This window comes from Mus caroli, unplaced genomic scaffold, assembly GCF_978045245.1.
Source record: "Mus caroli unplaced genomic scaffold, Mus_caroli_1 scaffold_15, whole genome shotgun sequence".
Classification (NCBI taxonomy): Eukaryota; Metazoa; Chordata; class Mammalia; order Rodentia; family Muridae; genus Mus; species Mus caroli.
In genome coordinates, this window is record NW_028227270.1 from 24,525,317 (window position 1) to 24,552,148 (window position 26,832).

At 38.0% G+C, this 26,832-nt stretch overlaps 1 protein-coding gene across 5 annotated transcripts in view; it reads right to left on the bottom strand.

The window, feature by feature from the left end:
- The window catches only part of Ankrd31 (ankyrin repeat domain 31), a 154,392-nt gene that overhangs the window by 68,595 nt on the left and 58,965 nt on the right, over positions 1-26,832 (bottom strand). For all 5 annotated transcript variants that reach the window (XM_021180851.2, XM_021180850.2, XM_021180849.2 and 2 more), the window contains 5 exons: positions 26,431-26,573; positions 21,623-21,767; positions 18,468-18,520; positions 16,208-17,618; positions 15,296-15,466 (listed from right to left, as the gene is read on the bottom strand). In XM_021180851.2, the coding sequence (XP_021036510.1) occupies positions 15,296-15,466; positions 16,208-17,618; positions 18,468-18,520; positions 21,623-21,767; positions 26,431-26,573 (1,923 nt within the window). The remainder of the gene's footprint in view (positions 1-15,295; positions 15,467-16,207; positions 17,619-18,467; positions 18,521-21,622; positions 21,768-26,430; positions 26,574-26,832) is intronic.

A 26,832-nucleotide genomic window follows, 5' to 3' on the forward strand; every position in this document is an offset into this window, starting at 1 on the left:
TGGATGATTGTTTTGATGTGTTCTTGGATTCGGTTAGCAAGAACTTTATTGAGGATTTTTGCATCAATATTCATAAGGGATATTGGTCTGAAGTTTTCTATCTTTGTTGGGTCTTTTTGTGGTTTAGGTATCAGAGTAATTGTGGCTTCATAGAATGAGTTGGGTAGAGTACCTTCTGTTTCTATTTTGTGGAATAGTTTGTGAAGAACTGGGATTAGATCTTCTTTGAAGGTCTGATAGAACTCTGCACTAAACCCATCTGGTCCTGGGCTTTTTTTAGTTGGGAGACTATTAATGACTGCTTCTATTTCTTTGGGGGATATAGGGCTGTTTAGATCATTAACCTGATCTTGATTCAACGTTGGTACCTGGTATCTGTCTAGGAACTTCTCCATTTCATCCAGGTTCTCCAGTTTTGTTGAGTATAGCCTTTGGTAGAAGGATCTGATGGTGTTTTGGATGTCTTCAGGATCTGTTGTTATGTCTCCTTTTTCATTTCTGATTTTGTTAATTAGGATGCTTTCTCTGTGCCCTCTAGTGAGTCTTGCTAAGGGTTTATCTATCTTGTTGATTTTCTCAAAGAACCAGCTCCTTGATTGGTTGATTCTTTGAATAGTTCTTCTTGTTTCCACTTGGTTGATTTCGCCCCTGAGTTTGATTATTTCCTACCGTCTACTCCTCTTGGGTGAATTTGCTTCCTTTTGTTCTAGTGCTTTTAGGTATGTTGTCAAGCTGCTAATGTGTGCTCTCTCTAGTTTCCTTTTGGAGGCACTCAGAGCTATGAGTTTTCCTCTTAGAAATGCTTTCATTGCGTCCCATAAGTTTGGGTATGTTGTGGCTTCATTTTCATTGAACTCTAAAAAGTCCTTAATTTCTTTCTTTATTCCTTCCTTGACCAAGGTATCATTGAGAAGAGTGTTGTTCAGTTTCCACGTGAAGGTTGGCTTTCTATTATTTTGTTATTGAAGATCAGCCTTAGTCCATGGTGATCTGATAGGATGCATGGGACAATTTCAATATTTTTGTATCTGTTGAGGCCTGTTTTGTGACCAATTATGTGGTCAATTTTGGAGAAGGTACCATGAGGTGCTGAAAAGAAGGTATATCCTTTTGTTTTAGGATAGAATGTTCTGTAGATATCTGCCAGATCCATTTGATTCATAATTTCTGTTAGTTTCACTGTGTCCCTGTTTAGTTTCTGTTTCCATGATCTGTCCATTGGTGAAAGTGGTATGTTGAAGTCTCCCACTATTATTGTATGAGGTGTAATGTGTGCTTTGAGATTTACTAAAGTTTCTTTAATGAATGTGGCTGCCTTTGTATTTGGAGCATAGATATTCAGGATTGATAGTTCCTCTTGGAGGATTTTACCTTTGATGAGTATGAAGTGTCCCTCCCTGTCTTTTTTAATGACTTTGGGTTGGAAGTCAATCTTATCAGATATTAGAATGGCTACTCCAGCTTGTTTCTTCATACCATTTGCTTGGAAAATTGTTTTCCAGCCTTTCATTCTGAGGTAGTGTCTATCTTTTTCTCTGAGATGAGTTTCCTGTAAGCAGCAAAATGTTGGGTCTTGTTTGTGTAGCCAGTTTGTTAGTCTATGTCTTTTTATCGGGGAGTTGAGTCCATTGATATTAAGAGATATTAAGGAAAAGTAATTGTTGTTTCCTGTTATTTTTGTTGTTAAAGTTGGCATTCTGTTCTTGTGGCTGTCTTCTTTTAGGTTTGTTGAGGAATCATTACCTTCTTGTTGTTTCTAGGGTGTGGTTCCTGTCCTTGTATTGGTTTTTTTCTGTTATTATCCTTTGAAGGGCTGGATTCGTGGAGAGATAATGTGTGAATTTGGTTTTGTCGTGGAATACTTTGATTTCTCCATCTATGTTAATTGAGAGTTTGGCTGGGTATAGTAGCCTGGGCTGGAGTTTGTGTTCTTTTAGTGTCTGTATAACATCCGTCCAGGATCTTCTGGCTTTCATAGTCTCTGGTGAGAAATCTGGTGTAATTCTGATAGGCTTGCCTTTATATGTTACTTGGCCTTTTTCTCTTACTGCTTTTAGTATTCTGTCTTTATTTAGAGCATTTGTTGTTCTGATTATTATGTGTCGGGAGGTATTTCTTTTCTGGTCCAGTCTATTTGGAGTTCTGTAGGCTTCTTGTATGTTCATGGGCATCTCTTTCTTTAGATTTGGGAAGTTTTCTTCTATAATTTTGTTGAAGATGTTTGCTGGTCTTTTGAGTTGAAAATCTTCATTCTCATCCACTCCTATTATCCGTAGGTTTGGTCTTCTCATTGTGTCCTGTATTTCTTGGATGTTTTGAGTTAGGATCTTTTTGCATTTTACATTTTCCTTGATTGTTGTGCCGATGTTCTCTATGGAATCTTCTGCACCTGAGATTCTCTCTTCCATCTCTTGTATTCTGTTGCTGCTGCTCGTATCTATGGTTCCAGATTTCTTTCCTAGGGTTTCTATCTCCAGTGTTGCCTCATTTTGGGTTTTCTTTATTGTGTCTACTTCCCTTTTTAGGTCTAGTATGGTTTTGTTCAATTCCATCATCTGTTTGGATGTGTTTTCCTGTTTTTCTGTAAGGACTTCTACCCGTTTGATTATGTTATCCTGTTTTTCTTTAAGGATTTGTAACTCTTTAGCAGTGTTCTCCTGAAATTCTTTAAGGGATTTTTGTGCTTCCTCTTTACTGTCTTCTACCTGTTTACCAGTGTTCCTTTGTATTTCTTTAAGTGTGTTATTAAAGTCCTTCTTGAAGTCCTCTACCATCATCATGAGATATGCTTTTAAATCCGTGTCTAGCTTTTCCGGTGTGTTGGGGTGCCCTGGACTGGGCGAAGTGGGAGTGCTGGGTTCTGATGATGGTGAGTGGTCTTGGTTTCTGTTAGTAAGATTATTACGTTTACCTTTCGCCATCTGGTAATCTCTGGGGTTAGTTGTTGTCGTTGTCACTGTTTAAAGATTGGAGCAGAAGCTGTGTTCCACTCACCAGCAGTCTCAAAATCCTGTGGCGGGGGTCGTGGGTAGCTGGCGGGTGTCAGCCGACCCTGCGCTCTAGGTACCCTGGTGCTGGTCTGGCCGGAAGAGGCCTGTGGTCCTACTCAGGCCGGTTTTCTGCTTCCCTAACTAATGCAGTCTCAGGTCCTGCGCGCAATTGGATTGGAGCAGAAGCTGTGTTCCACTCACCAGAAGTCTTAAGATCCTGTGGCGGGTGTTGTGGGTAGCTGGCGAGTGTCAGCCGACCCTGCGCCCTAGCTACCCTGGCGCTTTTCTGACCAGAGAGGCTTGTGGCCCTACTGAAGTCGGATTTCTGCCTCCCCAACCAAAGCAGTCTCAGGTCCCGCGTGATTGGACTGGAGCAGAAGCTGTGTTCCACTCACCAGCAATCTCAAAATCCTGTGGCGAGGGTCCTGGGTAGCTGGCGGGTGTCAGCCGACCCTGTGCTCTAGCTACCCCGGTGCTGGTCCAGCCGGAAGAGCTAAAATGGATTCTTGAGTTACAGGAATTACAATACCGTCAAAGCTATTTTCTTGTGTGTGTGTGTGTATGTGTGTGTTATTTTGCATGCATACTCATGTGCACATGTGCACAAATGTACACATGCCTATGGGTGCAGAGCAGGACACTGGGTGTTTGCCTCTAGCAGTTTTTGCCTTCTTGCCTTTACAGGGTTTCTCATCAAACAAGAAGTTCACCACTGGCTGGACTGGCTGACCAATAAGCTCTTGGGATTTGCATCTCTATGCTTAATGGTAGGATTACAGACAGGTGTGGTCATGCTCAGCCTTTGACATTTGTCAAAGCTGGTGCTTCAACTCATGTATTAATGTTTGCAAAGCATGTGCTCTTACCCACTGAGGCATACATGCACATCCCCATCTGTACACAGATATTTCCTAATGACATTTGGACAAAAATAAAACACTGTCCTTTCTGTGCATTCACTATTCTTTGCTGGAAAAATACAAAGAGAAAGGCAGAGAGATACAGGGAGAGAGAGACTAAATTGTTAAGTATAAAGCACTCAAGAGCATGCAAAACTAAAAGTCCAATAGTTCTTTCTGTAAATGATACAAGTTCTATTACCTTGTTCACGGTGTACAAAAACACAGAAAAGAAGTTATCAACCAGCATGGACTACAACACTGACCAGAAAGGTAAAATATCCGTGAAGGTACAGTAGTGGTACTTATACCCTGGTGGTAACCAAGAGCTGTCTTATTGGACTTAAGGCCCAATCAATAGGAGGGGTTCATATCTAGTACTGTAAACCTAGACAACTAACTACGATTGGTGAGGCCATGGACCTAGAGGTTAACCTACTATGGCTACCTTCTCAAACTATTATACTCTCTACCTGTCTTCTTTAACTTATCCTTATCCTTATAGGTTAGTGTACCTTTCACCACTCATCAAAGAAGCTTGTTTTTGCAGCAGACAGAAACCATGGCTGGTCAAAATACAGAGAGCCAATGACATATCTACAATACAATTCCAACATCTAAGGTCCACGGAACACCACAGAACAGGGAGATAAAAGACTGTAAAAGCCAGAGGACTAGGACCTTCCTATGTATTGACATGGAAGCTGAACCCAAGAAATCTCCATAATACGGTTACCTAAACAAGACAAAAATGAGAACACCAGCTTACATGCTGTACTGGCTGGCTTTGTGTGCCAACTTGACACAAGTTGAAGTTATCACAGACAAAGGAGACTCCCTTAAGGAAACGCCTCCATGAGGTCCAGCTGTAAGGCATTTTCTCAATTAGTGATCAAGGAGTAGGGCCCATTGTGGGTGGTGCCATCCTTGAACCAGAAGTCCTGGATGCTGTAAGAAAGCAAGCTGAGCAAGCCAGTAAGCAGCACCCCTCCATGACCTCTGCATCAGCTCCTACCTCCAAGTTCCTGCCCTGTGTGAGTTCCTGTCCTGACTTCCTTTGGTGATGAACAGCAATGCAGAAGAAGTGTAAGCTGAATAAACCCTTTCTTCCCCAACTTGTTTCTTAGTCATGATGTTTTCTGGAGGAATACAAACCCTGATGAAGACACATGCCAACATGGATAAGGGAACACTCACAAGGCCCGGCTCCCTAGATGAAGAGCTACAGGTAGTTAATGACTCCTAAGAGACGGACAATCAGTCCTCCCCATGGATAAGCCTGCTAATATTGGATATTGATTATCCAGTATCAAGTGGTCATCCCTACAAACACATTCATATGAGCAATAGTAGGTGTCCTTACAGGTTGTGTTTATATATTTATTTATTATATATGAAGTAACAATAATTAGTAAAAAGAAATCATGAATTTGAGATGAAGGTATATGGGAAGAACTGGAGGGAGAATGATATAATACGATAAACATGAATCTTAAAATCTAAAAATACTGAAGCAAAAATTATTCAGTTTACTATCACTTTATATTTCTACAATATTTAACTGAAATTTTAAGAGAATATGGCACAAATTCTAAAGGACACAAATGGTACTACTCATACTAGACATCTCAGGACTCACAGTAGTCTGGGAGGGGTGCTGCTATTAGTAAGTCCTCTGTTTTCCTTTCTTGTCCTTTGTAGCAGTGCTCCTTAAACATTTTTACTTAATGACCCATTTCTGCCAAAGAAATGTTTGGATGATCTGGCATATAGGTATATAAGACAGGTGAACCAATCAATTACAGATAATAACTCATAGAGATTATTTTCAAATAATATTTTGGTATACATATAAATCTGCATTAACTAAAGATGAAATCAAATCTGTATATTAAGGAGACGGATATACTTATTTTTATATAACAAATTATATCTCGGCTGAGTACTTTACACTTTAGGATATACAGCATCTTTAACATTTGTGATAGTTAATAGTGACTGTCAACTTGACAGGATCTAGAATTGCACAGAAGACAAGCTTCCAGGTATGCGTACAAGAAAACTGAGTTATTAAGGTAAGGAGAGCTATCTTAAATATGTCCATATTATTTCATGGGCTGGAATCTGGGTAGGATAAAAGAAAGCAAACAGAGTACCAGCATGCATAGCGCTATGCTTCCTTACTGTGGATACAGTGTAGCCAGTTGCCTCATGCTTGTTTTGCTATGCCTTCCTCTACTATGATAGAAAATAGATAGATGGCTGGATGGAGATGGACAGACAGACAAGATAGATCTTTATCTTTGAACTATAAGCCCCAAAATTCTTTCATCTTTAAGTTGCTTTTTTTATAGGTATTAGTTCAGCAATTAGATTAACTAGTGTAACAAATTTTCAAAATTGATTGATACTTCAATGTTATATTCATCAATACAAAGAATGCTACTTCACATAAGTAAATAGTACAAATGGCCACTGAGAAATTGTTGGAAGTTCTGTCCGAATCAAGTCAAAATTCATTCAGTTGTTTCTTTTATGCAAGTCAAGTTAGCAATTCAAACAGCAATTTTTCAGATCAGTCTAATACAATGCAATTTAAAGATACACTAAAATGAATACTTAGTACATGTTGAGTACTTATGGTAGGAAATTATTATTTTCACTTATCATAATTAAACCATTATGTTTCTATAAGAGTAACGAACTCTGTATATGTAGTTAAAAAAACAACCCACTGGAATCTGTACTATATAGTAGCCTCAAATCTATAGGCACTGATCAATGCCTCTCTGTGGCATGAAGGTATGGATAGCATGTACAGGGCAAAGGGCAAGGGGCAAAGGGCAAAGGCACGTTTTGTTCTCAGAAATAAGGCTGCAGTGAACTTACACAGCCTAACACAAGTAAGTGCCGCCATAAACACCTTCAATTTATTACAGGTTTAATTTCAGACTAAACCTTTTAAAACTGACAACACTTTCACAAGATCTACCTTCATGTGACTCTTTTGAGGTACCAGTCCAGTGTTGAAAAGTGTGCTTCATAGATTTGTCACTATGTGGCCTGACTAGCCTGTAACTCACTATATAAAACTGGCTCCCTTGGAAAACTCTGTAGTATTCTTTGAGAGTTCCTTCTTATCTTAACTTAAAAAAAAAAAAAAAGTCTTGAATTCTGTTTCTTCTGGATGTCTTTGTTCTGAGCAGTTGACTTGGATATCTTTCACCCTGGAGCATTTCATAAATAGCAGTTGAGCTTTCTATTTAAATGAGGAAAAGTAAAATGAACATTGAAAATCTGTGGCTGGTAGGAGGAGTTCAGTAGAACTGAGAGCATGGTTAAATTCACTGCTGCCCTTGGTGGGAGATAAATTAGTATCAGGGAACCTTCTGATGTCAATAACTGTACAATTTTTTTGGAGATTTTTATTTTTTAATTTTTTTCTTTTTTTGTGATTTTTTTAAAAAAAGATTTTATTTATTTATATATATGAGTACACTGTAGCTGTTTCCAGACACACCAGAAGACACACATCAGATCCCATTACAGATGGTTGGGAGACACCATATGGTTGTTGGGATTTGAACTCAGGACCTCCAGAAGAGCAGTCAGTGCTCTTAAAGGCTGAGCCATCTCCCCAGAACCCTTGTGATTACTTTTTTATCAGATATTTTCTTCATTTACATTTCAAATGCTAAGCCCTTTCCTAGTTTCCTCTCTGAAAGTCCCAAATACCCTCCCCTGCCCTGCTCCCCAACCCACCCATTCCTGCTTCCTGGCCCTGGCATTCCCCTGTACTGGGGCATATAATCTTCACAAGACCAAGGGCCTCTCCTCCCATTGATGGCTGACTAGGCCATCCTCTGCTACATATGCAACTAGAGGCACGAGCCTTGGGGGTACTGGTTAGTTCATTTGTTGTTCCTCCTATAGGGTTGCAGACCCCTTTAGCTCCTGGGTACTTTCTCTAGCTCCTTCATTTGGGGCCCTGTGTTCCATCCAAAAGATGACTGTGAGCATCTACTTCTGTATTTGCCAGGCATTGGCATAGCCTCACAAGAGACAGCTATGTCAGGGTCCTGACAGCAAAATCATGCTGGCATATGCAATAGTGTCTGGGTTTGGTGGTTGTTTGTGGGTAGGATCCTCAGGTGGGGCAGTTTCTGGATGGTCTTTCCTTCCTACTGTCTCAGATCTGAACTTTGTCTCTGTAACTACGTCCATGGGTATTTTGTTCCCCATTCTAAGAAGGAATGAAGTATCCACACTTTGGTCATCCTTCTTGAGTTGCATGTGGTTTGTGAATTGTAACTTGGGTATTCTAAGTTTCTGGGCTAATAGCCACTATCACTGAGTGCATATTATGTTTGTTCTTTTGTGATTGGGTTACCTCACTCAGGATCACATTTTCTAGTTCCATCCATTTGCCTAAGAATTTCATAAATTGTCTTTAATAGCTGAGTAGTACTCCATTGTATAAATGCACTGCATTTTCTGTATCCATTCCTATGTTGAGGGACATTTGGGTTCTTTCTAGCTCCCGGATTTTATGAGTAAGGCTGCTATGAACATAGTGGAGCATGTATCCTTATTACAAGTTGGAACATCTTCTGGGTATATGCCCAGGTGAGGTATTTCTAGATCTTTCTAGAGTAGTATGTCCAATTTTCTGAGGAACCACGAAACTGATTTCCAGAATGGTTGAACAAGCTTGCAATCCCACCAGCAATGGAGGAATGATCTCTTTCTCCACATCCTTGCCAGCATTTGCTGTCACCTGAATTTTTGATCTTAGCCATTCTGACTGGTGTGAGGTGGAATCTCAGGGTTGTTTTCATTTGCATTTCCCTGATGATTAAGGATGTTGAACATTTTTTCAGGTGCTTCTCAGCCATTCGGTATTCCTCAGGTGAGAATTCTTTGTTTAGCTCTGTACCCCATTTTTAAATAGGGTTACCTAATTTTCTGGAGTCCATCTCCTTGAGTTCTTTATATATATTGGATATTAGTCCCCTATCTGATTTAGCATTGGTAAAGATCCTTTCCCAATCTGTTGGTGGCCTTTCTGTCCTATTGACGGTGTCCTTTGCCTTACTGAAGCTTTGCAATTTTATAAGGTCCCATTTGTTGATTTTCAATCTCACAGCACAAGCCATTGCTGTTCTATTCAGGAATTTCCCCCTATGCCCTAGGCTTTTCCCCACTTTCTCCTCTATAAGTTTCAGTGTCTCTGGTTTTATATGGAGTTCCCTGATACACTTAGACTTGAGCTTTGAACAAGGAGATAAGAATGGATCAATTCCCATTCTTCTACATGATAAATGCCGGTTGTGCCAGCACCATGTGTTGAAATGCTGTCTTTTTCCCACTGGATGGTTTTAGCTCCCTTGTCAAAGAACAAGTGACCATAGGTATGTGGGTTCATTTCTGGGTCTTCAACTCTATTCCACTGATCTACCTGGCTGTGGCTGTATCAGTACCATGCATTTTTTAAAATCACAATTGCTCTGTAGTACAGCTTGAGGTCAGTCATAGTGATTCCACCAGAGGTTCTTTTATTGTTGAAAATAGTTTTTGCTATCCTATGTTTTTTGTTATTCCAGCTGATTTTGCAAATTGCCCTTTCTAACTCTGTAAAGAATTGAGTTGGGATTTTGATGGGGATTGCATTGAATCTGTAGATTGCTTTCAGCAAGACAGCCATTTTAACTATATTGATCCTGCCAATCCATGAGCATGGGAGATCTTTCCATCTTCTGAGAACTTTTCCGATTTCTTTCTTCAGAGACTTTAAGTTCTTATCATAGAGATCTTTCACTTCCTTAGAGTTACAGCAAGGTATTTTATATTATTTGTGACTACTGTAAAGAGTGTTGTTTCCCTAATTTCTTTTACAGCCTATTTATCCTCTGTGTAGAGAAAGGCCACTGATTTGTTTGAGTTAATTTTATATCCAGCTACTGCACTGAAGCTGTTTATCAGGTTTAGGAGTTCTCTGGTGGAATTTTTGGGGTCACTTATATATACTATCATATCATCTGCAAAAAGTAATATTTTGACTTCTTCCTTCCCAATTTGTATCCCCTTGATCTCCTTTTGTTGTCCAATTGCTCTGGCTAGGCCTTCAAGTATTATATTGAACAGGTAGGGAGAAAGTGGGCAGCCTTGTCTAGTCCCTGATTTTGGTGGAATTGCTTCAAGTTTCTCACCATTTACTTTGATGTTGGCTACTGGTTTGCTGTATATTGCTTTTATTATGTTTAGGTATGGGCCTTGAATTCCTGATCTTTCCAAGACTTTTATCATGAATGGGTGTTGGATTTTGTTAAATGCTTTCTCAGCATCTGAAGAGATGATCATGTGGTTTTTGTCTTTGAGTTTGTTTATATAGTGGATTATATTGATGGATTTCTGTGTATTAAATCATCCCTGCATCCTGGGGATGAAGCCTACTTGATCATGATGGATGATCATTTTGATGTGATCTTGGATTTGGTTTGCTAGAATTTTATTGAGTATTTTTGCATAAATATTCATAAGGGAAATTGATCTGAAGTTCTATTTGTCTTTGTTGGGTCTTTATGTGGTTTAGGTATCAGAGTAATTGTGGCTTCATAAAATGAATTGGGTAGAGTACGTCCTGTATCTATTTTGTGAAATAGTTTGAGGAGAATTGGAATTAGGTCTTCTTTGAAGGTCTTATAGAACTCTGCACTAAACTCATCTGGTCCTGGGCTTTTTTTTTTTTTTTTTGGGTTGGGAGACTATTAATGACTACTTCTATTTCTTTAGGGGATATGGGACTATTTAGTTCGTTAATCTGATCCTGATACCTGGTATGATGATGAAACATAAACAGAAGTCTAGGAAATTGTTGATTTCATCCAGGTTTTCCAGTATAGCCTTTTGTAGTAGGATCTAATGATGTTTTGGGTATCCTCAGGTTCTGTTGTTATGTCTCCCTTTTCATTTTTGATTTTGTTAATTAGGATACTGTCCCTGTGCCCTCTACTTAGTCTGGATAAGGGTTTAATCTATCTTGTTGATTTTCTCAAAAAAAAAAAAAAAACAGCTCCTGGTTTGATTATCTGTATCGTTCCTTTTGTTTCCACTTGGTTGATTTCAGCCCTGAGTTTGATTATTTCCTGTCATCTACTCCTCTTGGGCGAATTTGCTTCCCCTTGTTCTAGAGCTTTCAGGTGTGCTGTCAAGCTGCTAGTGTATGCTCTCTCTAGTTTTTTTTTTTGGCAGCACTCAGAGCTATGAGTTTTCCTCTTAGGACTGCTTTCATTGTGTCCTATAACTTTGGGTATGATGTGTCTTCATTTTCACTAAACTCTAAGTCTTTAATTTCTTTATTTATTCCTTGACCAAGGTATCATTGAGTAGAGTGTTGTTGGGCTTCCACATGTATGTGAGCTTTCTATTGTTTATGTTGTTATTGAAGATCAGCTTTAGTCCGTGGTGATCTGATAGGATGCATGGGATTATTTCAATATTTTTGTATCTGTTGAGGCCTGTTTTGTGACCAATTATGTGGTCAATTTTGGAGAAGGTACCATGAAGGTGCTGAGAAGAAGGTATTTCCTTTTGTTTTAGAATAAAATGTTCTATAGATATCTGTTAAATACATTTGGTTTATAACTTCTGTTAGTTTCACTGTGTCTCTGTTTAGTTTCTGTTTCCAGGATCTGTCCATTGATGAGAGTGGGGTGTTGAAGTCTCCCACTATTTTTGTGTGTTGTGCAATGTGTGCTTTGAACTTTACTAAAGTTTCTTTAATGAATGTAGTTGCCTAGATTTGGAGCACAGATGTTCAGAATTGAGAGTTCTTCTTGGTAAATTTTACCTTTGATGAGTATGAAGTGCCCCTCCTTGTCTTTTTTGATAACTTTGGGTTGGAAGTTGATTTTATTCAATATTAGAATGGCTATTCCAGCTTGTTTCTTCAGACCATTTGCTTGGAAAATTGTTTTCCAGCCTTTTACTGTGAGGTAGTGTCTGTCTTTGTCCCTGAGGTTGGTTTCTTGTATGTAGCAAAATGTTGCGTCCTGTTTACATAACCAGTCTTTTAGTCTATGACTTTGTATTGGGGAATTGAGTCCATTGATATTAAGAGATATTAACGAAAAGTAATTGTTGCTTCTTGTTATTTTTGTTGTTAGAGTTGGGACTCTGTTCTTGTGGCTATCTTCTTTTAGGTTTGTTGAAAGATTACTTTCTTGCTTTTTTCTAGGGTGTCATTTCCCTCCTTGTGTTGGAGTTTTCCCTTTACTATCCTTTAAAGGGCTGGATTCATGGAAAGACATTGTTTGAACTTGGTTTTGTCATCTATGGTATCTTTGGTTTCTTCATCTATGGTCATTGAGAGTTTTTCTGGGTATATTAGCCTGGGATGGCATTTGTGTTCTCTTAGGGTCTGTATAACATCTGTCCAGGATCTCTGGCCTTCATAGTCTCTGGTGAGAAGTCTGGTGTAATTCTAATAGGTCTGCCTTTATATGTTACTTGACCTTTTCCCTTACTGCTTTTAATATTCTATCTTTATTTAGTGCATTTGTTGTTCTGATTATTATGTGTCAGAAGGAATTTTTTCTGGTCAAGTCTATTTGGAATTCTGTAGGCTTCTTGTATGTTCATGGGCATCTCTTTCTTTAGGTTAGGGAAGTTTTCTTGTATAATTTTGTTGAAGATATTTACTGCCCCTTTAAGTTGGGAATCTTCACTCTCTTCTATACCTGTTTTCCTTAGGTTTGGTCTTCTCATTGTGTCCTAGATTTCCTGGATGTTTTAAGTTAAGATCTTTTTGCCTTTTGCATCTTTGATTGTTGAGTCCATGTTTTTTATGGAATCTTCTGGACCTGAGATTCTTTCTTTCATCTCTTGTATTCTGTTGGTGATGCTTGCATGTATGGCTCCAGTTCTCTTTGCTAAGATTTCTATCTCCAGAGTTGTCTCCCTTTGGGTTTTCTTTATTGTTTCTATTTCCAATTTTAGATCTTGGATGGTTTTGTTCAATTCCTTAACCTGTTTGGTTGTGTTTTCCTGTAACTCTTTAAGGGATTTTTGTGTTTCCTCTTTAAGGACTTCTACCTGTTTAGATGTATTCTACTGTATTTCTTTGAGTTATTAATGCCTTTCTTTTTTTTTTTATTACGTATTTTCCTCAATTACATTTCCAGTGCTATCCCAAAAGTCCCCCCATACCTTCCCCCCCACTTCCCAACCGACCCATTCCCATTTTTTGGCCCTGGCGTTCCCCTGTACTGGGGCATATAAAGTTTGCGTGTCCAATGGGCCTCTCTTTCTATTAATGCCTTTCTTAAAATCCTCTATCAGCACCAGATGTGGTGGAGCACGCCTTTAATCCCAGCACTCGGGAGGCAGAGGCAGGCCGATTTCTGAGTTTGAGGCCAGCCTGGTCTACAAAGTGAGTTCCAGGACAGCCAGAGCTACACAGAGAAACACTGTCTCGAAAAAACCACCCCCCCAAAAAAATCCTCTATTAACATCATATAATTTTTAATCCTAATTTTGCTTTTCCGGTGTGCTGGGGTATCCAGGACTTGCAGTAGTCTGATGATGCTGAGCGGTCTTAGTTTCTGTTAGTAAGATTCTTACCTTTGCCTTATGCCATATCATAATCTCTGGTTATGATATTCTAGCTCTCTCTGGCTGGAGCTTGTTCCTCCTGTGATTCTGTTAGCCTCTGTCTGCACTCCTGGAAGACCAGCTCTCTCCTGAGTCCCAGGAGTCAGAGCAGTCTCTACAGGCAAGGTATCCTCTGGCAGGTTAGGTGCACTGAGGTCTGAGGATCAGCTCTGCCTCTTGGCTGAGGACCCAAAGGGACCCTGTCCAAGAGCCTCGTTGCTTCTGAAGCCTACACGCTCTCCTGCGGGCTGATCTCTGAGAGATCCCAGATAGAAAATCAATAACTGTAATTCTTAATCCCCAGCTCGAGTTGCTTAGAGTTTGGTTGAATGGCATGCATACACAAAGTCACACTCAAATATAATTAAGTGCTACTAGGGATATATGGTGGTTTCTTGAGTCAGCTCTAAAAAATTATAAGCTAGTTGGGTTTAAACAATGGAAATTTACTTTGCTACCTGAAATCTCAAATCAAGACACCACCAGTAGGGATGTCTACTAGAAGTTGTAGGGTACAAATCTTCCTTGTCTCTTCCAGGTTCTGGTGGCTGTTCACATTCTTTGGCTTCACCAGCTGGAGGCTACATGAACTCGTTTCTTTTTTCTTCATTGCTGCTGCTTCTGCTGCTTCTTCTTCTTTCCTCCTCCTCCTTCCTCCTCTTTAGAACTTAGGTCTTCTACAAGAGCTGTATGCTCTTGCATTGAGCTACCTCTCCAGCTATGTTCTTTTTTTTTTTTAAGATTTGTTTATTTTATTTACAGGAGTACACTGTCACTGTCTTCAGACACACCAGAAGAGGTCATCAGATCTCATTACAGGTGGTTGTGAGCCACCATGTAGTTGCTGGGAATTGAACTCAGGACCTTTGGAAGAGCAGTTAGTGCTCTTAACTGCTGAGCCATCTGTCCAGCCCTATTCTATCTTCTATGTATCTCAAATTCCCCTCTATCTTTCTCTTATAAAGAAGTTTTTCATTAGATTTAGGATTCTTCTAGATAACAGAATGGTTTTGTCTCAATGACCATAACTTGATTATTATGTAAATATTCCTTTTGAAATTCCTTTTGAGGGTAATATTCAATTGTTATTCACTGTTTCCAGAGACTGGGAAGTAGACTCCTTATGGAAGGACTATCATACAATCCACCGTAGGAGGAAGTATGATTATAAAGGTCTCAATTTACATAAATACAAAATAGGGCTCACAGAAAAATGCCTTTTCCAATATCCCTCATAACTACACGTAAATTGACTTTTTTAGTGCTTATTATTTAACCTGAGGTGATCCAGGTTGTTGTTCATCACAGGATTAGCTCTAGGAACCCCCAAAGGGGAATTAGTTCATTAGACAAATATAGATAACTGATTAATGACAAAAAGTAGTGCCCATGTTTCTTTAATATTCCTTAAGTTAAAAGGGCTAAATCGGTGTGTCTTAAGAATAAAAGACATTACACAATCCTAATCCTCCCATCAAATAATCTTGATGATTGTGTTGTTTAATCTACTCTAATGTAAGAAACTGAAGGCCACAGACAGCAATATGACAATACCATATCTGGAGTCTACTGGATATTCTCAATTGGAGCTTTGACAACAAATATAACTGAGATAATCTCATAGCTAAATGAATGTTCTCTAGCAGAAAACAAACAAAACTCTCCACTAGTCTAACTAAACATTTAGGAATTATTTGAAGTACAGTTGATAACAAGGCTTAATTCCAAAAATTTGACAAAAAGATTTATACAAACCTTGGCTGCAGGGAGCTTTCAAGGAACATTTTCTTTTTCTGAAATTCTGGTCTTTTCTGTGTTCTTGGATATTACAAGGACTGTGAGTTTCAGAGTCCATGTTTTTCTTTTTCTCCTCACAACTTTTAAAAGTTCTTTCTGCTTCACTGTCATTATGAGTTAATTCCACATCTGAAACACAAGCAGATTATAGACTTAGTTCCTTTTACTGGTTATACGACAAGAAAAAAAAAATTCCGTTCTTCCAGAGTTTCAGTTTCAAGAAGAACTGCTTATTAGGAGCCCTTCAAACGTTTCTACAGAGCAAACTGAGTGTGCTGGTTGCAGTGCTAATGGAGATAACACTAGCTGAAATCCATGGAGCTCCTAATTTTCTGTTATGAAAACGACATTAAGGTTTGAATACTAAATTAGTGGCTTGTTAAAGAGATATAAACTGGGCAGTGGTGGTGCACTCCTTTAATCCCAGCACTTGGGAGGCAGAGACAGGTAGATTTCTGAGTTTCCTAGTCTACAGAGTGAGTTCTAGGACAGTCAGGGCAACACAGAGAAACCCTGTCTTGAAAAAAATGAAAAACAAACAAGCAAACAAAAAATTCAAGAGAGATATAAAAATCGGTGGACAGATTGTTCATTAGCTTTCACTGGTATCAGTTTAGCAACCCTCTTTGATAATAACAGTTTGACTTTCAAAGCAAATAATAGAGATGTCTGGCTAGCCCAGATGGTAGGGCCTAGGCCTCTTAACTGCAAATCAAGCACAAATACCTTCTGAGCTTATCAGCTTCCCAAATCATGACTCAGGTGATGCCCTCATGCTTTTCAGCTGGGCTAAAGGGTAAATAGAATTCAGCTGTAAATTTAAACAGAGGGAGATCTATAAGAAATGTACGTATTGAGAAATATTGATACCTGATTTACGAACAATTTCCTTCTCCTTTCCTTGGTTAAGTTGTGAGGAATTGGCCAATTCTTTATTTATGTCAGTGGAATAAAAATCTGTATTATTTATGGGCTCATTTCCTGGAAGGTCTTCTCTCCTCGTTTCAGCTTTAGTTATTTCTATTACTTGAGAATGAGCAACTGTTGGTAAAGGGCTAGTTGAAGAACTTGTGTTTGGGCCTTTCTTGGTATAATTCTTGTCAGTGTCTTGCTTCTTTTCCACACTATGTATACCAGCCTGATTTACTAAAGGACTTGAGTCTCTGTGGGCTAGGGAATCCTGCAATCCTTTTAATAGCTCCACTTCAACGGTCAATGGTGAAACTTTCTGTGTTGAAGGTGGTCTTGTACAAGATGTAGAACTTTGCTCAGTTTTGGCATATGAGTTATCAAAAGAAATTTCATGAAAACAGTTTTTATAATCTGGAGTATGTTGTACAGAAATTAAATTTGAATCACAAAAATTAACAGCTTCCTCTTGTGGGTGTGTAGTTAGGGAATGAACTTTTAGGTCATTTTCTTGTGAAAAATAGTTTTCAGAAGATAGACACTGTTGAGAATCTACTTCTTGACCTGTCATTATCTCTTCGTGATGATCGTGGCTCATGCCCTCCTTTGGAGAGGCTATGGACTTGTCCAAGGTGTGGCAATCACTATCACTGTCAGCAGAGCGTCCCTTTATGAAGGAGAAGAAAGAATCTTCCCATTTATTAATGGCTTTAACTTTTTCATTTGAGCTATTGTTTCCAAGGGACTTATATGGGCTATTATACTGCTCTTGGTTAGTGTGAGGTTGTTGATCTGTAGTTACAGGTAATAATTTTATTTCTTTATATGATGGAAGTTCAGAGACAGAAGCAGCTTCAGTTTGATCAATGGACTCTAATTCCTGACCATCTGATGAATCCAGGACATGGGTATCTGACGTTTTGGAAACCAAACAAGCCTCATTATAACCTATACCATTTTCCAAGCTTGACAGAGTTGTGGTAGAAAGTTCAAATGACTCTTCTGGAAGGTCACTGAGAGTCTGGACAGCATGCTGTTGCTGAGTGAGTAATTTACTCGTTCTCCTGAAAGAAGAAGTACCTATTTTCTGACTTAAATTGCAGTCTCTATCATCTACTTGAGTCTTTTTTTGTTGTCTATTTCTTTGTCCTTTTCTTTTAGACACATTAGTTCGGCTATTTTTCACACTGTTTAGATTGGACTTGCCAAATGTTGTAGTATTGTAATCTTTCTGGCAATGTTCACATACATACTCTTCACTCATAAGTAAATTGTTGCTTCCTTTATTGATTTCTAAATGTCCTGGTTCTTGTCTATTAAAATTTTCATCACAAATAAACTCAGTATAATTATTAGAACTTAATTTTGGTTTCTATAAAAGAAAGCAGAACAAACAAAAACCATGGTTAGCTTTAATTCCAGCTGCAGATCTATGAATCTGCATGAGATCTACATAAGACACTGTAAAGAGATCATTGCCAAAGCATTTTCAAGATATTATCCTCTTCCAACTATCACATAGCAAGGACTAGAATTAAGGAAGTCTTTTCCCTTGCCATCTAGAAGAAAGATTATATTCCCTAGTACAGGGGAAGGCCAGGGCCAGGAAGCGGGAATGGGTGGGTTGGGGAGCAGGTCGGGGGAGGGTATAGGGGACTTTTGGGATAGCATTTGAAATTGTAAAAGAAGAAAATATCTAATAAAAAATTGTAAAAAAAAAAAAGAAAGAAAAAAGGGTTAAATTATATCTACTGCAGGATAAAAATATCATTGAGTGAAAGGAAAAAAAGAAAGAAATGTAAATAGGGCAGTGGAGGGTAGGATTTAAAAATTCAAGAAGATGACTTCTACAATGGAGTCTCTGGAAACCTGACTGTGAGATATTAAGAGTAAACAAGAACATTGCTTCTGACTGGCCATGCATCTTAACACCAGGTGAAGAGTGAACACCCACACCATCAAATATATACCAGCCCCTAGAAAGAGCAACAGAAAGGAAATGGCTTATAGTACACCCCGCTAGAATATTCACTTACTTAAGTACTTCTCACACTAAGAGGTTGGAACCTTCTGCTATCTCATGCAATTATTCAAAGTGCCTTAAACCAAAGGTAAAGTCACTTACCTGACTAGGTTTCACAGTCTTTCTTTCCCTCTGGTAACCTATAAAAAACAGCAGGTACAGACCTACAAAAGCATTCATGACTAAATACAGTTATACCTTGTTCTGAAACATATCTTCTACATGTGCTGGGTCAGTACTATTCCTTTGAGCTGCAAACAAAAGGAGAAAAATAAGAGAAACAGTTTCCAGTAAATATACTCTAGATCTCTAAACCTGAAAGTTTTTTGGCATGAAAAAAAGAAAAACACAAAGAACCTGGAGGGTGTGGCCAGCAGGTTTGTACTCAGGCTTGGTGACTTGAATTCAAGCCCTGGATCCCACAGTGGGCAGGACTATTCCCCAGAGCCAGAGCTGTCCTCTGCCTTCCACATATCCACCTAGCCCACACCTGGGTTCACACACATGAACACACACACACACACACACTAAAAATAAATAAGAATTTAAAAATAGAGGGAATATGTGAAATCATGAAAATGTTTTAAATTACAACATGACTATATAGTTTCCAATATTTATTATAAGCTTCAGGGAGGAGTGTTGACCTAGCATATAAACAGGCTTTCATTTGATCCCTAGCATTTCAAAACAAAAATTAAAACAAAGCCCACTTCAACTGAAATTTAAAAATGTCTTCTAGAAGTATATATATATATATATATATGTGTGTGTGTGTGTGTGTGTGTGTGTGTGTGTGTGTGTGTGTATATATATGTATATATATTTCTTAAGACAAAATTCACATTATATTGGGAAATAGGATGCTAATGAATGACAGAATTCAAATGTTCAGGCTTCAGAAATAGTCAAATCACCTGCTAAAGCATAATAAATTGATAAATTCTCTCACAAAGAAAGAACAAAGGCCAAGTACTAAGGAGAAAGATTAAGAATTCCTTTGCATGAAGGAAATTTCTTCATGCATAGGCAAAATTCTTATGTCATTTTGTTAGAGAACCAGGAATTATATTAGAGGAGGGGCATTAGTGACCAATGCTTCATGATTTGGAGAAAAAATTCTGGAGAAAACACTTCCAGGAAAAAAAAGTCTCATTACAAAATTAGTAAGTCAAGCAATTATGCACACCATCAAAGCAAATGTCATAGTTTATAAACTTTTGTTTCTAGCTGAACATTTTATTTGCAATTTTATATGCCTTGAAATAAGACTGGTTTAATCATCTGCTTCAATATACTTTTATCAACAAGTTATTGTTTGTCTCTTCTAATGTGATTAGGTTTCTGAGAGTGAGCTCTGCTCTAAAGAACTTGACTTGCTGCTCTGTGGCCGCTGGGAATGAGTGAAAGCAGCACCAGGTCATATGTCTGTAGTCCCAGCTACTGAGGAGCCTGGGCCAAGACGATGGCTTGAACTCAAGGGCTCAAGATAAAGCTAAGCAATATAACTCACACTTTAGAAATTCAGTGATGTTTTCTTTTTATTATAAAAATGAGACATTTTGGTCTAGGTCTCAGTACACAGTCAATAGCACTTAGTTACATGTCCTGCATGTAATCCATTTTTGATCCTTTTTTTTTTCTCTTTTGTTTTTTTGAGACAGGGTTTCTCTGTGTAATCCTGGCTATTCTGGAACTCACTCTGTAGACAAGGCTGGCCTCGAACTCAGAAACCAATTGCCTCTGCCTCCCAAGTGCTGGGATTAAAGGTGTGTACCACCACTGCCCAGCCCTTTGATCCATTTTTTAAAATGGAAAAAAAAATTTTAATTAAAATTGTAGACATAAAATTCTGGAGGGGAGATCTTCTTGGAGATGGGGGAGAAGGAATGGGATAAGGAACTCTTGGAGGATGGACTAGGAGGAGGACAATGACTGGACTGTAGAAAAATATTGAGGAATGATAATAATAGTTTAAAAAAGAAAAAGCTCATAAAATAAAAGGTTACATACAATATAATAAAATCTATCTATAAAGAAGAATCAGTCTCATGACCAAGAATCAGAATGCTATATTTAGCCCCTTATATACACTCAACATTAATCACAAAAACTGCCTTATATTAAATACAATCCAGTTGGGAAGGAAGTATACTTTCATTATTATGGGAAACAATTTATATCAAGAGTAGAGCTTCCCTAGCAGAGCTATCAAGAGGCTCCTGATAACAATCACTAGCCATGATGTTTGTATATCATGTTTTGAAGAAGCCTGGGTACTCCCTTTTTAATTTAGTCGCATGGGATCTAATCATTTCCTTATTACATTCTTCACTATAACTGTTTGCTACTCATTTATTTTAAATTCATTTTGTATTATTAGGTGTTATGCATGCAACTGGTACATAAAATATACTAAGCCATGAGTGAAAGAATAAATGAAAGAGAGGGAGGGAAAAAAGAAAAAAAGGGAGAGAAGGAGGAAGACAGGAATGAAGGGAGTAAGTTTCTGCAGAAAGCGGACTCTTTCAAGGAGTGATGCTGGTGGGCAGTGTTTAGCGCTCTAACACATGTCTGATGGGCAGCATTCTAAAGTGAGGCTACAGATCCCTGCTGCCTGGATCATTGAAACTGCTTTTACGTCTAATCTCCAAAGCCTGGATTCTCAGCGTTTCTTTTTATTATTGTGCTATTCTGGCAAAAATCCCTCCATTTTTAGCCTTAAAATAATTGTTGACCACAAAAGAATTGTTACAGAAGAACCCTTATTCTATCACGAAACTGATATAACAGGAGTAGTTGCCTTTCTTTCTCCAGGGAGAGGCAGAGCTTTAGCAGAGATTAGATTTTCACTGCCAGTTTAAGCTTCCTTTGGATAAGAGGGAAAAGAACTGTACTAGAAGGATTCTCAGATTAATTTTCCTGTGTACAAAGAGAAATTATGAAAAGATAAGCTTTAGTTATTAAAGGTAATAATACTCAAGGCCTCTGAAAGAATTATCTCTTGGAAATTCTTAAATTAAAATTTCACATATGTGAGATCTAAGCAGATCTTGTCTCTGCCTCCTAAGTGTTGGGATTAAAGGTGTGCACCACTATACCTGGCCTACAGAAGGATTCTTAACTATTTACAATGCTGGAGGAAAAGCAGGATCTTTCTTTTTATTTTAGGGTCCTTTTCTTATGTACAATTGCAAACAAGCAGCGAGCTTTAATAAAAGAGTGGAACAAAGGCATCACTGAATGTACTTTTTCAAAAGTTGTAGGAGAAATGAATTCAGTTTCCACAATTCTAAGTTCAAGTTCTACAATTCTATCAACATGACCAACTGTAACAGAGACTTCACTCTTACCTGATAGGTGACATTTTTTTTGTTGAGGAATATATTTCATAAGAAGATTCTCCATAAATGAATCTTTGGCCTCATCTAAAGCACATGTCCCATGGTCACTTCTAAATAATGGATCAGCTCCACTCATAAGAAGTAGTTCTGCCACCTAGCAAAATATTGTTAATATAAAGAATCCAGACAAAGGTATGTTATTATAAATGTGGGCTAGCACATAACTTTAAACACCACCAAACATTCAGTTCAACAATACTGGGTTATCTATAGAATCTCTGCCCAATAAGTATCATTAGTAACTGGTACTGAGTCATAATTTGTTTAAATAGAAACTCTTATTCTTACAAAGAACTAAAAAGAAACAGGAAGAAGGGAGAAAAGAGAAGAAAAAAAGAAGATGGGTGAAGCACTGACATGTTGGCTGTGTGGGAATGCTACTTTTCCTTTGTCTTTCTCCTCAAGGCCTACAACTTTGGTCTCATCATGAGACAAACAGCAATAATGATTCCCCAGAATTGGGGGTCAAGAAGGAATGCCAGCTAAATAATAAAGGTTTTTCTTTTGTATTAAAAAACATATTGAAAAAGATAACACAGTGATAATTACCAAATTTTTGACTAGACCAAATCCAATTAATTGTACACTTCTTATGATTCAATTTTAGCGCATATCAATTATATGTCAATGAATAGATTTTAAAAATGAATCCCATTAGTCCTTTCTTCACAGATAATTTCCCCTGATATTTTACTTCAAAAACTTTCAATCTTGCAAAACACTGAAACAAGAATGCATTGAAAGCCTGGCATGTTGGCACACACCTTTAATCCCAGCATTCAGGAGGTAGAGGCAGATCTATGAGTTTGAGGCTAACCTGGTCTAAATAATGAGTTCCAGGACAATCAGGGCTACGTAAAAATACACACTGTGTCAAAAACAAACAAGAATACAACAGACACTTATATCTTTTTTTGATCAAAAATGGACATTTCTCCTACTTTATTCACACACACACACACACTCCACAGGTGTCTGTATAAATATAGGTATGTATGTAAGTATAAGTACAACCAGAAATGAGTAGCTTTTAAAATAAGTGGTTGTAAACACAGTGACCTTTCACCTCTAAGTACTTAAGGGTGCTCTTCTAAGACCCCTCACACGACCATGATTATAGTGTTATACTATAGCTTAGACAGTAACCAACCATATATAACTAGTACCATTCATCTAGTATCTAGTGCATAGTCACGTGTTCCAAACTGTCCCAAAACACATGTTCCAATCGTGGCTCACATACCTCTTTTTAAGTACTCACTTTTTGTAATGATTACACAATTTTTTTCTTACAGATATCCTGATAAGTCCATCTTAAAGTGATGCACTTAGCATCTTAGAGTTTGTGAAAACAACTATTTATTTTTCTATGATTTCTTAAACTAGAAGTTAGCTTAGATGGTGATTTGAGGTATGTTATCTATAGCTAATATTTTGTTTCATATTTTTATCTTAAGCTGTGAAGGCAGAAGGGTGCATGGTACCTGTAGTTATTAAAAAACGAATTCAATTAAAATAAAAGAAAAATCTAAGTCCTGGAAGTTAATTTACAAAGAAATAAAGACCAACAGTAACAGTCTGCTCAGCTTGCACAAAGACATGGTTTCAGTTGATCTGAAATAATGGTGCACTGAGACTCACATCAATGTTCTAAGAGGCAAAGATGATGGCAGCAACAGCACTGCTGACAGTCCCTGGAGACAGAGACTACCACAGTCCAGTAACGTTCCCGGCACTAGACACTTTCACTAACCCCAAGATTCTGCTAATATTTACTCATTACTACTACTGTAATCATCTGAAGACTTTATTTCAAGTGGGCTGTTTTGACTTCATTTTGCTCTTAGACAGTTCTCAGTCCACTACTCTCAACAGACCCATTTGCCTTGGCAACACATCTGAGCTTTTCATGGTCTTGACCATGGTCCAGATGTATTCACCAAAAGTAACAGGCACATTATGTCTAAAATAACTGCAATGCTCTGCCAGGAATGAATGTTTCAAGGTTACTCTGACCCTCATCTAAGTTTGATGCAAATGATGGTCTTTGTGGGTTCTTCTTTAAAAACTCTGCACACCCCTGAGCACGGACACCAAAAAACTCTTCAGAGACACAAGCTTGCTCTTGGTCTGGCCATAAATAAATAGAACTTAAACCTTTTAATTAGCTTAATCAGCATGGGTGTCAACAAATATCTCTTGTGGGTCATTACAGTAAAAAAAAAAATAAAGAGGTAATGTGTAGGAGAAAAACAAATCCTTTAAAAATTACTAAGAATCATCAATGTGACAAGTCTTTCTTAAAATTACTTTTACAATGGCATCTTAGGGTTTCCACTGCTGTGAAGAGACACCATGACCAAGGCAGCTTTTATAAAGGATATTTAATTGGGGCTGGCTTACACTTTCAGAGGTTCAGTCTGATATCATTATGGCAGGAAGCATGGCCAGTACGCAGGCAGACATGATGTGGGAGGAACTGAGAATTCTACATATTGATCCAATTGCAGCCAGGAAAGGACTGTCTCCCAGGAAACTAGGAAGAGGGTCTCAAAACTCACTCCCACAGTACCACACTTCCTCTAACAAGACTATTCCTTCTCCAATATGGCCTCACCTCCTAATAGTGCCACTTCCCATGGGCTAAGCATATTCAAACCACCACAAATGGAGAGTTAATGATATCAACAAACACAAAGCAACAGTAGTTTGAAGTTTACATATAAGCCAGTCACAGGAAGAAGCCAAAGAATTTATAACTGATTCTTCATACATTCAGATTAAAAACTCCAGATAGGAACTTTAAATGGTGGCAAATTAAGAAAACTTTCCCTGAATGTTCTTACTATTTAAAATCTACATTTAGATTGTCTGTTCAATAACTGCTGCTACCAAAAAAAAAAAAAAATCACCTCAAAATTCAGTGGCTTAGGATAACAATGTAAACTTACAATCGCAGAGTCTCTAAATCAAGAATTTGAGAATGGCCTGGGTAGCCGGGTTGTTAGCTGAATGCATAGTCATAGAAACCTTTTCTAAACTGTGTGGGTAACCTGTTTATAGGCAGGAGCAACAATCACTGCCACATGGGCTGCTCCTGACAGCTGCTCGAGTGTCTGTAGAAGAGAAGAGTTAGCCTTCTCTAGTCAGTGAGTCAAGAGAGAATCATAAGAAGCTCCAGTATCTTTTAACATAATCATAGAAACCACACACTGCTATTACTGCCATGTCTTGTGTGCTAGAAGCAAGTCATCAAAAATAATAACTAATAATGGTAATCTTTGGATGGGAACTGGGAATCTTTTGAGGGAGTATTAAAGAATTTGTGGACTGATCTTAAAACTGACCTATGGATTTTCACCATCTGACATTCTACTTTGGAACACTGATGGCAGTTTTACTCATAAAAGCCAAGACCACAATTCAGGTGACCTTGGAGCGGAATATTACTCAGGAATAAAGAGATATCAACTACTTAACAAAATACAACATGGATGAATGTTAAAAAGCATTATCTTATGTTTTAAAGGGGGAACATAAAAGAAAATATACTGTCTGATGTCTGGAAAAAGTTAGAACTAAATAATAGTAATCAGATAAACAGTTGTGAAGGGCTTGGTTGGGAGAAAGGAGATTGGCAGCCATCTTTGAAAAAAAGGTGAAGGACAGGGACTGTCATAGTGTCACCATTAAACTATATCCCATGTGGAATTCTCTTTCCTCAGTTTTCTACAAATGGTGTATATTATCAAAATAAGCAAAACTCTATAAATTCTCCTTAAGTACGATGAATAAATATGCCTGACTCCTGTAAGCCTCTTTCTGGTATTCTAAAAAAATACAAAGAAAAGATTGTGCCACAGTCAGTTGATTAAACCCCTTTCTTACCCTATAAGTTTTTAACTTGAAATAACTTTTCATACCTAAAATAAACAGGTAGCTTCAGAGAGTGGGGGTGTATTAACACTAGAAGAAGGTGGAGGAGGAGGAGGAGAAGGAGGAGGAAGAGGAGGACAAGAAGGGCAAAAAACAAGAAGCAGGAGGATGAGAAACAGACATCTTCAGCAACATTTTAATCCTCTAATATAGTGCCTGGAGTTTCTGAGATAAACCATGAATACTGGAGTCATTATCTTGCTTAATATTTTCACTGACTTGAATGAAATTTTTGGTATTTGGCTTTAAACAGTGGTATAACCACACAGGTGACTATGATTAACTCTAGGATTCTCCTGGCCTGTGATGATTTTGGATGTTCCACTAGAGTCCACGAAGCTATATTGGCTTTCTAGTAAACTGGACATCATTGTGTAACACGTTATCGAAAAAAAATTCTTTGAAAACCTTTGAATCATTGCTTGAGAAGAGCTTTAAAGGAATACACAGTGAAAACATACTACATAACAAAAAATGTTCTGTATGGTTTATATAAATAGTATGCTAAAATGGCGTGTTTCTCTAATCTAAGCTATTCAGTAGGCTGAGGTAGGAAGATCCCTTGAGTTCAAGGCCAGTCTGAACAATAATATCAAGACTGAATTTCAAACCAACAAGTAAAATATAACACCAAAAAAAGTACAAAATGGCTTTCACCATATTGGTCATAATGATAAGTATCACAAGGTAAATTTTAATAAAATTCAGGGTGTTCATTAGTAAAGGAACTGAAACTGAAACTTGCTTTCCTATTGTGTGGTAACAGGGGTTGTCTCCATTTACAAGTACTGTGTATACTCTATAGACAAAAGCAGTAGTACCTTGTAATGTCTGTTCATCACCGCATCATGCAGGGGAGTAATCTGGTACTTTCCTTTGACATTCACATCTGCTCCACCCTTTAATAGTTCACTTACTGCTTGATAGTATCCTCCTACACTAGCTTCATGAAGTGCTGTCCACCCTATTATACAAGAAAGACATTTTGTATTTTATATCTTAATAATATTTCAAGCCTTCTCTTTTAAAAAAGCAAAACAATTCTAGGAGCCAGAGAGTTAACTCAGTGATCAAGAGCACATACTATTCTTGCAGAAGACTTGGACACTGGGCAGCTCATAACTACCTATAACTCTAGCTCTTAGGAGCCCAATGCCCTCATCTGGTTTTTATGGGCACTTAACACTTACATGCACATAACCTTTGCACAGACATATACACAC